Here is a 17595-nt window from a genome sequence, read left to right as displayed (position 1 = left end):
GAAACAGGCTCCAGGCTCTGAGCCGTCAGCCCAGAGCCCGACGCGGGGCTCGAACTCACGGACCGCGAGATCGTGACCTGGCTGAAGTCGGACGCTTAACCGACTGCGCCACCCAGGCGCCCCTGTCAAACCTTCTTTCCACATGGCAAACAGTGGGGGAGAACAGTAAATAATTACCTGGATTGGTGTTCCAGAAAGAATAATCCTATAATTAGCAGTCAGTTGTTTTACAGCTTTTGACAATTTTGTTTTTCCATTTTTGATGACATGGCCTTCATCAAGAATACAGTAGTTAAATTTAATATTTCTAAGGGAGAATAAACAAAAAAATTTAGCACCTTTTAATATATTGCAGGAACTATATAAAGTCTTTCAGACAGGAAAATATTAACACTCTTCGTAAGTTTTTCTAAAGAAAAAAATTTTAATTCTTACCTAAAGAAATCTATGTCATTCCTCACAACATCATATGAAGCCACTATCAGATTGTGCCTTTTTACTTGATGCTGTAACCTGCATTTAAAAATAAGTAAGATTGGGAAATGAGGAACCTGCAAAGTCTGTAATAGAGTTTCAAAGAGGGAAACTACAGCTACCGTCTTACAAGGTGTTTTCAATGTGCCTACTAAGCCCAGCATTCTTTTCTGCTTATTCTACATCCATGACCCTGATACCTGAAGACCGTTCTTCTTTTGATTTGGCCTTGTTAGCCTAACTCAGTCCGATTAGAAAAGAGATGGGTACCTGATTCAAAATGTAGTGGACATTGTAACTTTATGTGCTCACACCTCTTCCTTGAAGGCACTATTTTGTGCTGGGGGGTGAGGGGAAGCCATCAATCACATGTCCCCATAATCACCAAAGCGATGAAACACTGAATCAGGTTGGGCCATTCACAATATTTTACCCCCTGACCATAAAGACTGGTTTGGGAGCATGACCCAAAGCAGTTAGTCATTTCTAGTATTGATATATTCGTGATGGGAGAGGGAAGATCTCTGTTCACGACAGTTGCCAAGTTAGGTGAATGTGGGCCTCAGACTGTTTATCATCATCTATTCATTGAATGCACAGACCAATAAAACAAGTTATGTATCAAGAGGAAGAGCAAATGAGAGCAATTTAGATGTACCTGAAGCAAGAATTCACCCCTGAAATTCTCAGTTAGAGAATAAACGGACTTCTTGTTTGCTTAAGTTTGTAAATGAATAAATTCTAACTAAAGACACTATAGTAAATTCTTTATAAGAGTGTAAGCTGTTGCCTATTTAATTAGCTGAGTGACCTTAGACCCAGGCCCCATGTTTTATTAGACTTCTATCTGCCAACAGAGAACAAAATTAATAACCATACCTCATGTGGTGACTGTGAGAATACACAATACACAATTTTACATAAATGTAAAACTACTAAGAATAATGCCTGGCTAATAAATGCTGAATATGTGTTAGCTATTATAAATACAGAGGGGTGGCAAATTTATGGACTAATCAGCAACCTATGACTATCCATGCTTTAAAAGATGAACTGAAGGACTAGAGTTAAGATGGTGGAAAAGTAGGGGGTCCTAAGCTTGCCTTGTCGCTCAAACACAGCTAGATAAATATCAAATCATTCTGAACACCCAAGAAATTGATCCTAGGGCAGAGAGAACAAATTGCACATCTACAGGTAGAAAAATGGCCATATCGTGGAAGGTAGGAGCTATAGAGAATTGATCTGGGGGAGAAAAGAGCAGCAGGTGCTGCAGAGGGGAGGGAGCCCTGAACACTGGAAAAGGAGAGAAAGAGAGGATGCAATAGTGCAGAGAGGACTGCACAAAAAAATTCTTTCCCCACATCACTGACTGGGAAAAGGAGAGGGGCTGACCACTTTTAGAAGTCCCCACCATTGCTGGGGTCGTGGCCTTAGCAGTGCTCTGGTGGGGAGGGAGGGTGGAGGCCTGGGAGTGGGCAGTGTAGTCTGAGGATGCCCTGGGTCACACAGGGAGAAACAGTTGCCCTTCCTGAAGTGCATCTGAGAATGATGGCACAGCCTCTTAGGGTACAAGAACTGGCTGTGCCAATGTGCTGCCCTAGCATAGCTGTTCACTAGCATAGAAATAGAGACACCTGCTGAAGGGAGCAAACCTTGGTGCCAGCTTTTTGCTGTGCTTTCTCATACACCACAAACCACTGTGCAGTCATGCAACTGCTTTACTGAGACAAACCACTGGCCACAGCATGGTGAGACCCTCCCCCAGAGGATTGGTGCAGGTCTCTAAAATTTGGAGTTTTGAAACTCAGCCACACATCTGAGATAAATAAAACACAGGAGTACTGTGCCACTGACAGGCAGACAGCATGGACACAGAGTGAAGGCAGGGATCTGACAGAGGTTGGGGACATAAGAGGGGTGATTGTTTGCTCTTTTGTGAGGGCTTCCTGAAGAATGGCAGGCACGAACTCCCTGCTGTGAAGACGAGAGAGCAGGATGACGCCACTTCACCCCTGCCCATCAGCATGACCCACTTCAGTGAGCTATACAGCACTCCCCAACAGAGACTGCTTACACCAAGTACTGCCCCCCTGCACCCTGCAGGTGCATCTCCATTTGGGCAAGGTGCCTCAGAATCAGCGCAGCAGGTCCCTCACCCAGAAGACCAGCACAAACCTCTCACACACACCAACTCTACTGATCACAGAATGCTGCAAAGCCTCAGTTCTAGGGGAAAGAGGTATAGTTCTTTTAACAGGGAGACCAAAACACACCTAGTTAAAACTTGCTACACAGTGGACAAGGTCCAAACATCCCTCCACTGCAGGCAAGGAGAAACTCTGTAAAGAATTGACTTGAGGAAAGGAGGAGCCAAAATACAACAGTAGACTGCACACTCTGAAACACCTCCTGAAGCACCAGGCCCAAAACACTATAGGATCTTTTCTTAACATTCCCATTACTCTCAGGAGGAGGCTATAGCAGGCTTTCCTAACAATCACTCACACACACACACACACACACACACACACACACACACACACACAAACAGTAACCTAGACAAGATGACAAGACTGAGGAATTAACACCAAAAGAAAGAAGAGAAAGAACAGGGAATTAATCAAAAGAGATATAGGTAAAATGCCTGAACCAGAATTTAAAATAACAACATTAAGGATACTAGTTGGGCTTGAGAAAATCATAAAAGATACTAGATAATTCCTTAACGCAGCGATAAAAGAACAAAAAGCTAGTCAGGCTGAAAATAAAAATGCTATAACTGAGGGACACCTGGGTGGCTCAGTCGGTTGAGTGTCCGACTTCAGTTCAGGTCATAATCTCATGGTTCGTGAGTTCGAACCCCATGTTAGGCTCTGTACTCACAGCTCAGAGCCTGGAGCCTACTTTGCATTCTGTGTTTCCCTCCCTGTGACCCTCCCCTGCTCGTGCTCTGTCTCCCTCTCTCTCAAGAATAAACAAACATTTTATTTATTTATTTTTTAACGTTTATTTATTTTTGAGACAGAGAGAGACAGAGCATGAACGGGAGAGAGGCAGAGAGAGAGGGAGACACAGAATTGGAAGCAGGCTCCAGGCTCTGAGCCATCATCCCAGAGCCCGACGCGGGGCTTGAATTCACGGACCGTGAGATTGTGACCTGAGGTGAAGTCAGAGGCTTAACCGACTGAGCCACCCAGGCGCCCCTAAACAGACATTTTAAAAAAATAAGGAAGAAAGAAAAAAAAAAAGCTAGAACTGAGATGCAAAACAGACTGGCTGCAATGACAACAAGGACAGATGAAGCAAGGGAATGAATCAGTAATATAAAAGAAAATATTATGGAAAATAATGAAGCTGAAAAGAAGAGGAAAAGAAAAATATTGGATCATGGATGTAGAATTCAGGCAATGCCTTAAGGCAAAATAATATTCCTATCATAGGAGTCCCAGAAGAAGAGAGGGGAAAAGAGAGAAGGTTTATCTGAACAAATTATAACTGAAAACTTCCCTTATCTGGGGAAGGACACAGACATCACAATTCAAGAGGTACAACAATTCAACAAAAGCAGGACCATAATAAAAAAATATCATAGTCAAATTCACAAAATACACAGAAAAGGAAAGAATCCTGAAAGCAACAAGAGGAAAAAAGCCATTAACCTACAAGGGAAGACAGATTAGGTTCACAGCAGATCTCTTCTGTCAGGCCAGAAGGAATGTGGCTTGATATACTCAACATGCTAAATAGGAAAAATATGCAGTTAGGAACACTATCCAGCAAGGCTGTCATTCATAAAAGAGAGAGCTTCAAACACAAAAATTACAGTTCATGACCACTAAACTAGCCCTGCAAGAAGTATCAAACGGGACTCTTTGAGTGGGAGACCGAAAGCAACAAAGATTAGAAAGGAACAGAGAACATCACCAGAAACACCAACTTTATAGGTAACACAATGGCACTAAATTCTTATCTACCAATAATCACTCTGAATGTAAATGGACTAAATGCTCCAATCAAAAGGCACAGGGTATCAAAATGTATATATAAAAAACCCCATAATCCATCTATATGCTCTCTGCAAGAGACTCATTTTAGACCTAAAGACACGTGCAGACTGAAAGTGAGGGGATGGAGGATCATCTATCATGCTAATGGAAGTCAAAAGAAAGCCAGAGTAGCCACACTTATATCAGACAAATAGATTTTAAAACAAAGATTGTAACAAGAGATAAAGAAAGGCACTACATCAGAATTAAGGAGTCTATGCATCAAGAATATCTAACAATTATGAATATTTATGCTCCCAACTTGGGGGTACCCAATCAATTGTAACAAACATAAACTCACTGATAATAGAATTATAGTAGGGAATTTTAACACCCCACTTACAGCAATGGACAGATCATCCAAGCAGAAAATCAACAAGGAAATAATGGCTTTGAATGACTCACTGGATCAGATGGACTTAACAAATATATTCAGAACATTTCATCCTAAAGCAAAATACACATTCTTTTTGAATGAACATGGAACATTCTCCAGAACAGATCACATACTGCATCACAAATCAATCCTCAACAAGTACAAAAAAATCGAGATCACAGCATGCATATTTTCAGACCACAGCATTATGGAACTTGAAATCAACCACAAGAAAAAATTTGCAAAGCCCTCAAATACATGGAGGTTAAAGAACATCCTACTAAAGAATGAATGGGTTAAATAAGAAATTAGAGAAAAAATTAAAAAATACATGGAAGCAAATGAAAATGAAAACATGACGGTCCAAAACCTTTGGGATGCAGCAAAGGCAATTTGAACAGGGAAGTATACTGTAATACAAGCTCACCTCAAGAAATAAGAAATGTCACAAATATACAACCTAACCTTACACCTAAAGGAGCTAGAAAAGGAATAGCAAATAAAGCCTAAAGCCACCAGAATGAACAACAGAGAAACAAACAAAATCTGGGGTGCCTGGGTGGCTCAGTCAGTTGAGCATCCAACTTCAGTCAGGTCATGATCTCGCAGTTTGTGGAATTGAGCCCCACGTCAGGTTCTGTGCTGACAGCTTGGAGCCTGGAGCCTGCTTCAGATTCTATGTTTCCCTCTCTCTCTGTCCTTCCCCTGTTCCTGCTCTTTCTTTCAAAAGTAAATAAACATTAAAAAAAAAAAAAGACCAAGAGAACAGATCAGTGAAACTAAGAGCTGGTTCTTTGAAAAAATTAATAAAATTGATAACCCCCTAGCCAGACTTATCAGAAAGAAAAAAGAAAGGACTCAAAATCACAAATGAAACAAGAGAGATCACTACCACCACCACAGAAATACAAACAATTATAAGAGAATATTATGAAAAATTACATGCCAACAAACTGGGCAATCTGGAAAATAGACAAATTCCTAGAAATTCACACACACTACCAAAACCAAAACAGGAAGAAACAGAAAATTAGACCAGACCCATAACCAGCAAAGAAACTGAATCAGCCATCAAAAATCTCCCAACAAGAGAGCCCAACAAGAGAGCCTGGGTGGCTTGATCGTTAAGCATCCAACTTTTCATCTCATCTCAGGTTGTGTTCTCATGGCTTATGAGATCACTTGCGTCAGCCTCTGAACTGAGTGTGGAACCTGCTTGGGATTCTCTTTCTCCTCCTCTCCCTGTCCCTCCCTAGCTGGCACTGCCTTTCTCTCTCTCTCTCTCTCTTTCTCAAAAAATAAAGAAGCTTAAAAACAAAAAAAATCTCCCAACAAACAAGAGTTCTGGGCCAGACGGCTTCCCAGGGGAATTCTAGCAGACATTTAAAGAAGAGTTGGGGCGCCTGGGTGGCTCAGTTGGTTAAATGTCCAACTTCGGCTTTCACGGTTCATGGGTTCAAGCTCACGTCAGCCTCTGTGCTGACAGCTCAGAGCCTGGAGCCTGCTTTGGATTCTGTATCTCCCTCTTTCTCTGTGACCCTCCCCTGCTCACACCCTAACTCCCTCTCTCACAAAAATAAACATAAAATAAATTAAAAAAAAAAAACAAATAAGAGTTAATACCTATTCTTCTCAAACTATTCAAAAGAATAGAAATGGAAGGAAAACTTGCAAACTCATTCTACAAGGCCAGCATTACCTTGATTCCAAAACCAGACAAAGACTCCACTAAGAGAAGAATTACAGGCCAATATTGCTGATGAGCATGGATGCAAAAATTCTCAAGATACTAGCATATCAAATCCAACAGCACATTAAAAGAATTATTCACCATGATCAAGTGAGATTTATTCCTGGGCTGCAGGGCTAGTTCAATATTTGCAAATCAATCAGCGTGATACACATTAATAAAGAAAGGATAAGAACCATGTGATCCTGTCAAAAGATGCAGAAAAGGCATCTGACAAAATACTGCATCCATTCTTGATAAAGCCCTCAACAAAGCAGGGATAGACAGAACATGTCTCAACATCATAAAGGCCATATACAAAAGACCCACAGCTAATATGACCCTCAGTGATACGGTCAGGAACAAGTCAGGGATTTCCACTCTCATTACTATTTAACATAGTACCAGAAGTCTTAGCCTCAACAATCAGAGACAAAAAGAAAAGGCATCCATCCAAATCAGCAAAGAAAAAGTCAAACTTTCACTATTTGCAGACAACATCATGATACTTTACATATAAAACCCAAAAGACTTCACCAAAAAATTGCTAGAATACATGAATTCAGCAGTCGTAGGATGTAAAATCAATACATAGAAATCTGTTGCATTTCTATACAGCAATAATGAAGGAGCAGAAAAAGAAACCAAGGAACCAACCCCATTTACAATTGCACCAAAAACTGTAACATACCTAGGAATAAACCTAACTAAAGAGGTAAAAGATCTGTACTCTGAAAACTATAGAACACTTGAAATTGAAGAGGACACAAAGAAATGGAAAAGCATTCCATGCTCATGGATTGGAAGAACAAACATTGTTAAAATGTCTATACTATCCAAAGCAATCTACACATTTAATGCAATCCCTATCAAAATACCAACAGCATTCTTTGCAGAACTATCATCACAAACAATCATAAAATTGGTTACGGAATCACAGAAGACCCCAAACAGCCAAAGCAATCTTAAAAAAGAAAAGCAAAGCTGGAGGCAACACAATTCCGGAATTTGAGGCTACATTACAAAGCTGTAGTCATCAAGACAGTATGGTACTGGCATAAACGTAAGCATACAGATCAATGGAATAGAACAGGAAACCCAGAAATGGGCCCACAACTATATGGTCAACTAATCTTTAGCTAAAGAGGAAAGAATATCCAACGGAAAAAGTCTCTTCGACAAATGGTGTTGGGAAAACTGGACAGCAACATGCAGAAGAATGAAACTGGACCACTTGCTTACACCACACACAAAAATAAATTCAAAATGAATGCCAGACCTAAATGTGAGTCAGGAAACCACCAAAATCCTACAGGAGTAAAACACGCAGCAACCTCTTTGACCTCGCCAGAGCAGCTTCTTACTAGACCCATCACCAAAGGCAAGGGAAACAAAAGCAAACATGAACTACTAGGGCTTCATCAAGATAAGAAGCTTCTGCACAGCAAAAGAAACTATCAACAAAACTAAAAGGCAGCCTACAGAATAGGAGAAGATATCTGCGAATGACATATCTGATAAAGGGTTAGTATCCAAGATCTGTACATAACTTATCAAACTCAATACCCAAAAAACAATCCAGTTAAGAAATGGGCAGAAGATATGAATATACATTTTTTCAAAGAAGATACAGATGGCTAACAGACACATGAAAACTGCTCAACATCACTCATCATGAGGGAAATACAAAGCAGAACTAGGATGAGATACCACCTCACAACTGTCGGAACAGCTAAAACTAATAACACAGGAAACAACAGATGTTGGCAAGGATGTGGAGAAAGGGCAACTCTCTTACACTGCTGGTGAGAATGCAAACTGGTGCAGCCACTCTGGAAAAGAGTACACACACAGGTTGTTCAAAAAGCTAAAAACAGAACTTCCCTATGACCTGGCAATTGCACTATTAGGTATTTACCCAAAGAATACAAAAATACATATTCAAAAGGGTACATGGACCCCAGTGTTTACAGCAGCGTTATTAACAACAGCCAAATGATGGGGAGAGCCCAAGTATCCATCAATTGATGAATGGATAAAGAAGATGTGGTGTATACATACAATGGAATATTACTGAGCCATCAAAAAGAATGAAATCTTGCCGTTTTCAATGACATGGATGTAGCTAGAATGTATTATGCTAAGCAAAATAAGTCAGAGAAAAATACATGATTTCATTCACATGTGGAATTTAAGAAACAAACAGATGAACACATGGGAAGGGGGAACAAAAAAAAAGAGAGGGAAGCAAACCATAAGAGACTCTTAAAGATTGAAAACAGACTTGCTGGAGGGATGTGGGTGGGGGGTGTGCTAAATGGGTGATGGATATTAAAGAAGGCACTTGTTATGACAGCACTGGGTGTTATATGTAACTGATAAATCACTAAATTCCACTCCTGAAGCCAATATTACACTGTTAACTAACTAGAATGTAAATAAAAATTTGCACACACACAAAAAGGTAAACTGAGATCAATGGAAATTCTGCTCTTCAAAATTTGTATTAGGGGGGCGCCTGGGTGGCTCAGTCGGTTAAGCGTCCAACTTTGGCTCAGGTCAGATTTCATGGTTCATGAGTTTGAGACCCACGTCAGGCTCTGTGCTGACAGCTCATGGCTGGAGCCTGCTTCAGATTCTGTGTCTCCCTCTCTCTCTCTCTCTGCCCCTCCTCCAATTGTGCTCTCTCTCTCAAAAATAAACATTTTTTAAAAAATTGTATTTAGGAACATAAGGGATGTACCAGTTTAAGAGAGAAAGGGTAAAGCTAATTGAACTCTAACACTGCTATGGTCTCAGGACAGTCAGAGCAGCCCTTATGGAGCAAAAGCATTTTGGGGATCAGGGAGCTCTTAGAGAAAGAGATGCTGTGATTACAAGGCTCCCAAGAAGGGCATAGAGAATGGCTTTGGTTCCTAGGTCCAATACTTAGAAAATCCAATTGACTGTTAACAATGGCTAAAGTCTCTAAACTCTGAAGTATCTCACTGATTTTATCTTTATAACATACACTCATCTTTCTTAAATAAGTTGAGGTTCTGACAACCAAAAAGACTAACTAGAAGTCATTTTTAATAAATTGTATTCTTCTAAAGTGATTCTCAAAACAGAAGATTAAATATTTTTGCTGTAGAGTTCTTACCTTATTCTTTCAGTAGGAGGTCCAGTATAGTGTAATGGATTGAGATATTCTTTGGAGCAAAATTTACCGACTTCATCCACCCAGTGACCTGTTAATGTTGGCGGACAAACCACCAAGGAAGGAAGTGGCATACATTCTGCCAATTTTGATCTTGCATATTCTTGGGCCCTTTACAACAATAAAACACAATAAATTAACCAGTGTTTGTTTGTTTGGTTTTTACATTTCTCAGCATCTAAAACCCCTTTTCCAAAAAAATAACATTTTAAATTACCGGTGACAGTGATCTCCCGCTAGAATGCAGATGGACTGTAAAGTTTTTCCTAAACCCATGTCATCACACAGAATTCCATGAAGTTTATACTTATTAAGAAATGCTAACCAGTTCACACCATCCTGAAAGGTTAGGAGAAAGAGAAAAATTATAAATGTGAACAGATCATAAAAATTTTTTTCTTATAAAACACATTTGCACAGACCAAAAATCCATGTTTTTATAGGCAAAGGAGTAATAAACGGGTAAAAGACACTAAACACAAGTGTTTACTAAATAAAATTTTAAAAACTCTTCAGGGTACATTGAAAGGAATAGTCACTATTCATTATATAAGTATAAAACTTTACCTGCTGATATTTTCTGAGTTCAGCATTAATTGGTACTGGTATTTTGTAATTTTCTAATTTTTTCCCATCTAATAACTGCTCCAAAAAGTGTCGTTCCTTGGCTTTCAATTGGATTAGTTCTTCTGACATATTTGGAGGGTCTGGAATGCCTGCCTGAAGTGATTTTTTAAAGTGTATTAAAACTATTTACCACAGTTAATTTGTTCATACTCAGATTATGAAATAACTGCAAGTCTTATCAAAATGTAAATAGAGAAAAATAATTCAGAAATAGTAATAGTTAAAATAATAGTAATAAGTAATAATAAATAATTTTAAAGATTGGACAACAAATAGAGTTTAAATTTGACAGGTATTAAAAGTGTTATCAGACTACTAAATAAGCACATGAGGTATTTTAAAGAATACACCTACAACTTATGTTCCCCACACCAGGCATTACTTGATAAAGAGGCAAACAAGATTGTATAACTTATTTTAAATAAAAGGCTGTTACAGGAGCTTCTCAATTTCAGTGTTATGATGCCTTAGGGTATCAGTTCTCAAAAGGTAGTCTGCAGACCTGTCAGGATACCCAAGATTTTTTCAAAGGATCACTGAGGTCAAAACCATTTCATAATAAAGGAAAGACATTGTTTGCTTTTTTCACTTGGCTGACATTTGCACTGAGGCTCCAAAAGTAATGGTGGGCAAAACTGCTTATGCCTCAAAAAGAATCAAGGCAACATCACTAAATGTACCAGTAGTCACTGTGTTACAGCCATGTATCAGCATTTTTTTAAAAGCCAATTTCAGTTAAGAATGTCCTTATTAAAGCAGTAGGGGCACCTGGGTAGTGCGTCAGGTGAATGTCCAACTTTGGTTCAAGGTCATGATCTCATAGTTTGTGAGTTCAAGCCCCCATCAGCCTCACGGCTGTCAGTGCAGAGACCACTTCGGATCCTCTGTCCTCCTCATTCTGCCTCTCCCCGCTTGAGTTTTTCCTCTCTCCCAAAATTAAACATTAAAAAAACAATGTCCTTAAAGTAGTAAAAATAACTTTATTAGACCTTAACCCTTGAATGCACATCTTTTTAACATTCTGTGCAAAAAACAAATGCGAACTACACATAAAGCACTTTTGTTGTATATCAAAATATAATTATGTTGAGAAAAAAGCACTTATGAGATTGTTTACATTGTGACCTGAGTGAGCCATTTTTCACAGAACAACATTTTACTTGAATGGACTGACAAACTGTTATTCTGACTTGGCTGTCTGGCCGACATTTTCTTAAATATAAATTTGTCACTTCAAAGAAAACAACTGACATAAACTTGTTGCCAATGATAAAATTCAATCTTCCAAGAGAAATAGCACTGTGAGCTTGAGCTTAAGTATAAGCTTTCCAATACTTAAGAAGAATTTTCTGTTAGTGATCTAACGAATCTGATTTTTTGCTAATTTATGACAAAATATTATCAACCTTTAAAAGATTTACATAACTCATTGAATCAGTATTTTCCAAGTGACCAATGCTGATGTTAAAAAACATGTATGGGTATAAGTTCTATTCATAAGTGTAAGATAAACCAATAAATCTGAATGTAGAGAGATTTTATATTCAGTGATAGGATTTTTAGATTCCACACTGCACATAAATGTAATAACTTTTCTCTTTTTGAGTTTTGGTATGTTATCAGATAAAAGAATGTCCACAATTATTTAAAAAGCTGTCAAAATACTGCTCACTTTTCCAACTACCTATCTCTATGAGGCTTGACTTTCTTCATATACCTCAGCCCAAGAAACATATTGCAAGAGCCTGAATGCCTAAGTAAATATAACAATCCAGCTATCTACTATTAAACCAGGCATAAAAGAGATATGCAAACATGCCAAACAACGTCACTTTTCTCACTAGCTTATTTTTTAGAAAAAAAGTTATTTTTCATTTAAAGATGTTATTAATGGCAACATCTAATGGGTTTATTAAATGAAATAATAAATCTTTTTTACATTTCTTAGTTGTTTTTTTTTTTTAATTTTTTTTTCAACGTTTATTTATTTTTGGGACAGAGAGAGACAGAGCATGAATGGGCGAGAGGCAGAGAGAGAGGGAGACACAGAATCGGAAACAGGCTCCAGGCTCTGAGCCATCAGCCCAGAGCCCGACGCGGGGCTCAAACTCACGGACCGCGAGATCGTGACCTGGCTGAAGTCGGACGCTGAACCGACTGTGCCACCCAGGCGCCCCTACATTTCTTAGTTTTAATTTCTATTACAGAAAATATGATAGAAGCTCTAGGGTTTTCAAGTTTTAAGAATATAATGAGGAGCACCTGGGAGGCTCAGTCAGTTAAGCATCTGACTTCAGCTCAGGTCATGATCTTGCAGTTTGTGAATTCGAGCCCCACATCAGGCTCTGTGCTGACAGCTGAGAGCCTGGAGCCTGCTTTGGATTTTGTGTCTCCCTCTGTCTCTGTTCCTCCCCCACTAGCACTCACTCTCTCTCTCCCCCCTCTCAAAAATAAATAAAGATTATAAAAATATATTTTAAAAATTTCATATTAAAAAATTAAAAAAGCTAAAAATATATAAAAAAATTTTTAAAAATAAAAAAATAAAAAAATATATATTAAAAAAAAAAAAGAATGTAATGAGACACTCACACCAAAAAGCTTGAGAACTACTGCCATATGGCATATCTTAAGTTAAGAAATGTAAAATTCTGGAAACAGAGTATCAATTAAGGTCAATTAAAATATAGGGGTGCCTAGGTGGCTCAACTGAGCAGCCGACTTTGGCTTAGGTCACGATCTCATAATTTGTGAGTTCAATCCCTATGTTGGGCTTGCTGCTATCAGTGTGGAGCTTGCTTTGGATCCTCTATCCCTTTCTCTCTCTGCCCCTCCCCCGCTCATGCTCTATTTGTCTCAAAAATAAACATTTAAAAAAAGGTCATTTAAAATATATATTCCACATCACATGAGAAATATATCAGAGGAATGAGGTATGCACAGTTAGTCTTAAAAATGACTACCTGTTATATTTTCAGGAAGTTTAGGAATTAACAACTGTATCTAATAAAATAGAATCTAACACTTTAGAACATCTAATAGTATAATGGTGGTCATCAAAATGAGGCCTCTCATTTTGTAAGCACAAATGCTTTACAAAATTGTCAAACATCTATCTTCACGGAATTTTTAATGACAACCAGCCATAAGGCCATATAAGTAGATACATTTCCTAACAATGAAACTCCAAGCTGGGAAGTCATAAATATTATTCAGTGCCAGGAACTCTTCCTATGTATATATTCCTCATTCCAATTCCTATTAAATCACCAACAGTTACTAACAGTGCAAGGAATTAGAGCTTCTGTCAAAATTACTTGAATCCTTCTCAGTATATATTTCAGAAAAGTACATGTTCTTCCTGTGAAGATGTAATAGAGGAAATCAAGACAGTGCAGAACAGGAATATACTTGCATGATATTCTTGTTTCTATTGCTACATCTTCAAACTCAGTAATCTTTTCTTTTGTAGCATCCATTCTCCCATTAATCCCAACCAGTGTGTTTTTATTTGTAATTGTATTTTTCATCTCAAGAAGTTCAATTTGGTTTGTTCTTCCTTCTTCCACTTTACTCACTGTATCTATGCTTTCCTCTACTTTCTTGAACATACAGAATGTATTTTAATATCCTTATCTACTAATTCTATTATCTGGGCCATTTCAGGGTCTGTTTCTACTGACTGACTTTTCTGCTGGTTATTGGATATATTTTTATACCTGGCCATTTTTTGGTGGGTGCTAAACATCATTTATGTTGTTGGGTGCTGGATTTCTTGGTGTTTTGGGGTTTTTTTTTAAATATTTTTATTTATTTTTGAGAGAGCATGCACACACAAGTGGGGGAGGGACAGAGGATTCAAAACAGACTCTGTGCATGATGCAGGGTTCGAACTCACAAACCGTGAGATCATGACCTGAGCTGAAGTCCACAACTCAATCAACTGAGCCACCCAGGTACCCCTTCTTTGGTTTTAATATTTTAGAGTTATTTTCTGGGATGTGATTTAAAGTTACTTGAAATCAATTTGATCCTCCTTTTAGGGCTTATTTTTAAGCTTTGTTAAGGTAGATCCAAATCAGCCTTCTGTCAAGGGCTAGTTTGATCTCACTACTTGGGCAATATACTTCTAAGAATTGTGCTTAATGCTCTAAATGGGAGGCAGTCTTCTGATTCAGTTTTGTGGAAACACAAATTATTCCTGACCATGTGTGAGCTCTGGGAATTGTTCCACCTACTCCTTTCAATCATTTTTTCTCCCAGTCTCAAACATACATTCTCACACATATGCCCAGATGAATACTCAGCCCTGGTGTGGACATCTGGAGCTTCTTCTCTGCCACTACTTCTTGGGTCCTTGCAAATTCTAGCAATCTTGTCCTACCTACACTCTGAACTCTTGACTATTCAAATTGGTGAAACTGTGAGGTTCTGTTTAGGTTTCACTTCCCTGTCCGATGGCCTGGAAACTTACTTTAGGCAGTAAGCTAGGGCACTTCATTTGTTTCTTTTCTCTCATGATTTCTATCCTGTGTTGCCTGCTCTTCAGTATCGAAAACCACTGTTTGATTCATTTTGTCTAGTTTTCTACTTATGCTGGGAGGATATATCTAGTCCTGTTTTATTGTTTAAGGGCTTTACTTTTAAGTAATCTCTACATTCAAGATGGGGCTTGAATTTACAACCCTGAGATCAAGAGTCATATGCTGTACCAACTGAGCCAGCCAGGCACCCCTGATTCCTGTTTTTCTATCATGGTGAGAATATAATACAGATCACATCAAAGAGAGTTTGACTAATCTTTTCTCAACCTCTAATGGTCAGAGTCTCTTTTCTTTGCCAATCTGATTATCAAATATTGTTAGTATCCCCTTAAAAAACAATTGACTATCTCCTCACAGTGGATTGGGCTGTGTTTTGGGTCACTTCCATTCTAATCCATAAACAGCTATTAAACTGATTTCCTAACAGCTATTAAATTGCTTTCAGCTGTTAGATTAATGTTCCTAAAACATTTGTTCATCATCTACTCCTTTGCTCAAAGAACACATGGTGGTTTCCTATCACTCACTGATTCCAAAGTGGAAAAGGGCCAAGGGGACTAACAATTTAGTTTACAAATAAGATGATGCAAGGTCCAAGAATTAAAAAATATGAGTAAGACCTAGGAAGCAAAAATGGAAACTATTCTGGAAATGACTTGTGTCTTTCAATATAGTAGTGTAGTATTTCATTTTTTTGGCCATGGTACTTATTTTAATACTTTTTATTGTGGGATAAACTATTCATATAGACAAATATATAAATAAATGTACAGTTTTATAAATAAACAACTTTATAACCATTACCAGATCAATAAAAATAGCCCTGCCATAATCCTAGAAGACCCCATATGTTCCCTCCCAGTGATAACCAACTCTCCTTTCCCCAAGAGATAATCACTTTACTGACTTTCATGGCAACCTCTTTCTTTTCTTCATACCTTTACCACCTAAGTATGCATCCCATGTACTTTTACTTATTTTTGAACTTCATAAAAATGGAATCTTATGTTAAAGATTAGTACTGTTGTGCCTTTACTTTGTTCATTCTTTTGCAGTATCATCATCACCATCACCATCCAGTTAACATATCTACTCCACTGATGATGAACATTTGAGTGGTCTTAGACTACTATAAATAATACTATGATAAATATTCTTAAAGCTATGTCTTGGTACACGTGTATGAATTTCTCTAGGCTATATATCTGGGATGAATTTGCTGGTTATTGGATGGGAATCTTCAACTTCAGCAGATATAGCCAAACTTTTTTCACAGAGGTTACCCAACTTATGCTCATACTTCGCTGGTAGGAACACAAAATGGTACAGTTACTCTGGAAAAACAGTCTGGCAATTTCTTAAGAATTTCAGTATCATATGACCCTAGTAATCCCATTTTTAGATATCTGCTCAAAAAAACTAAAACATATAGGTGCACCTGGGTGGCTCGGTCAGTTAAGCATCTGAATCTTGATTTTGGCTCAGGTCATGATCTCATGGTTAGTGAGACGGAGCCCAGGGCCTGCTTCGGATTCTCTCTCTCCCTCTCTCTCTACCCCTCCTCCACTCACATGTGCGCATGCTCTCTCTCACTCTGTCAAAATAAATAAATAAACATTTAAAATGGGCGCCTGGGTGTCTGAGCTGGTTAAGCACCCAAGTCTTGACCTCAGCTCAGGTCATGATCTCATATGAGATCAAGCCCCGCATCAAGCTTTGCACTGACAGTACAGAGCCTGCTTGGAATTCTCTTTCTCCCTGTCCTGCCCCCAACTTAAGTACTTTGTCTCTCTCTCTCAAAATAAATAACAAAACATTTAAAATAATTTATAAAAATAAACAAAAGTATATACCCACACAACGACTTGCAAGTGCATGTTCAGTTAACTTTACTTGTAATAGTCAAAAGATGGAGGCGCCTGGGTGGCTCAGTCGGTTAAGTGTCTGACTTTGGCTCAGATCATGATCTCGTGGTTCGTGGGTCCGAGTCCTGCATGGGACTCTGTGCTAACGGCTCAGAGCCTGGAACTTGCTTCGGATTCTGTGTCTCCCTCTCTCTCTCTGCCCCTCCCTGTTCTCTCTCTCTCTCTCTCAAAATAAATAAACATTAAAAAATTTTAAAAAAAAGTCAAAAGATGGTTAATAATCCAAAAGTCCATCAACTGGTGAACAGATAAACAAAGCATGGTATATCCATACAACGGAATACTATTTGACCATAAAACAGAAGTAGTGATACATACTACAACATGGATGAACTATGTATCTACTTATTCCCTCAATTATAAAAATCCCATCAAAATGTTTTAAGCAGCTTGGCAACAAGGTCTTGCCCCTTCCCTTCTTTCAAGTCACTTCTTTTTCCTGCCTTGGCTATATATATTATTTCCAGCCTAGGAGTATACTCCAGAATTCTCTAACCAACCCCCACAGAGACTTCACTTGCTTTTTAAGCTTTCAGTTATCATCTCTCAATTTACCTTTCATGTAAACTTCAGCACAGAATCTTTACCTAGCTGTTACCAGGGATACTTAGGAACAATTCTATTTCTAGAATTGCATCAATGAGTAAACATTCTTTTAGAAACCACAGTTTT

General features: G+C 38.4%; 1 protein-coding gene across 1 annotated transcript in view; it reads right to left on the bottom strand.

The window, feature by feature from the left end:
• The window catches only part of BTAF1 (B-TFIID TATA-box binding protein associated factor 1), a 103675-nt gene that overhangs the window by 22715 nt on the left and 63365 nt on the right, over positions 1-17595 (bottom strand). Inside the window, exons 21-25 of the mRNA XM_040486909.1 lie at positions 10395-10547; positions 10045-10166; positions 9771-9938; positions 436-513; positions 178-307 (exon numbers count right to left, since the gene is read on the bottom strand). Of these exons, the coding sequence (XP_040342843.1) occupies positions 178-307; positions 436-513; positions 9771-9938; positions 10045-10166; positions 10395-10547 (651 nt within the window). The remainder of the gene's footprint in view (positions 1-177; positions 308-435; positions 514-9770; positions 9939-10044; positions 10167-10394; positions 10548-17595) is intronic.

Source organism: Herpailurus yagouaroundi, unplaced genomic scaffold (genome assembly GCF_014898765.1).
Source record: "Herpailurus yagouaroundi ecotype Mexico unplaced genomic scaffold, PumYag 163, whole genome shotgun sequence".
Lineage (NCBI taxonomy): Eukaryota > Metazoa > Chordata > Mammalia > Carnivora > Felidae > Herpailurus > Herpailurus yagouaroundi.
Note: the sequence above shows the minus strand (reverse complement) of the source record. Positions and strands in the feature narration are given on the sequence as shown.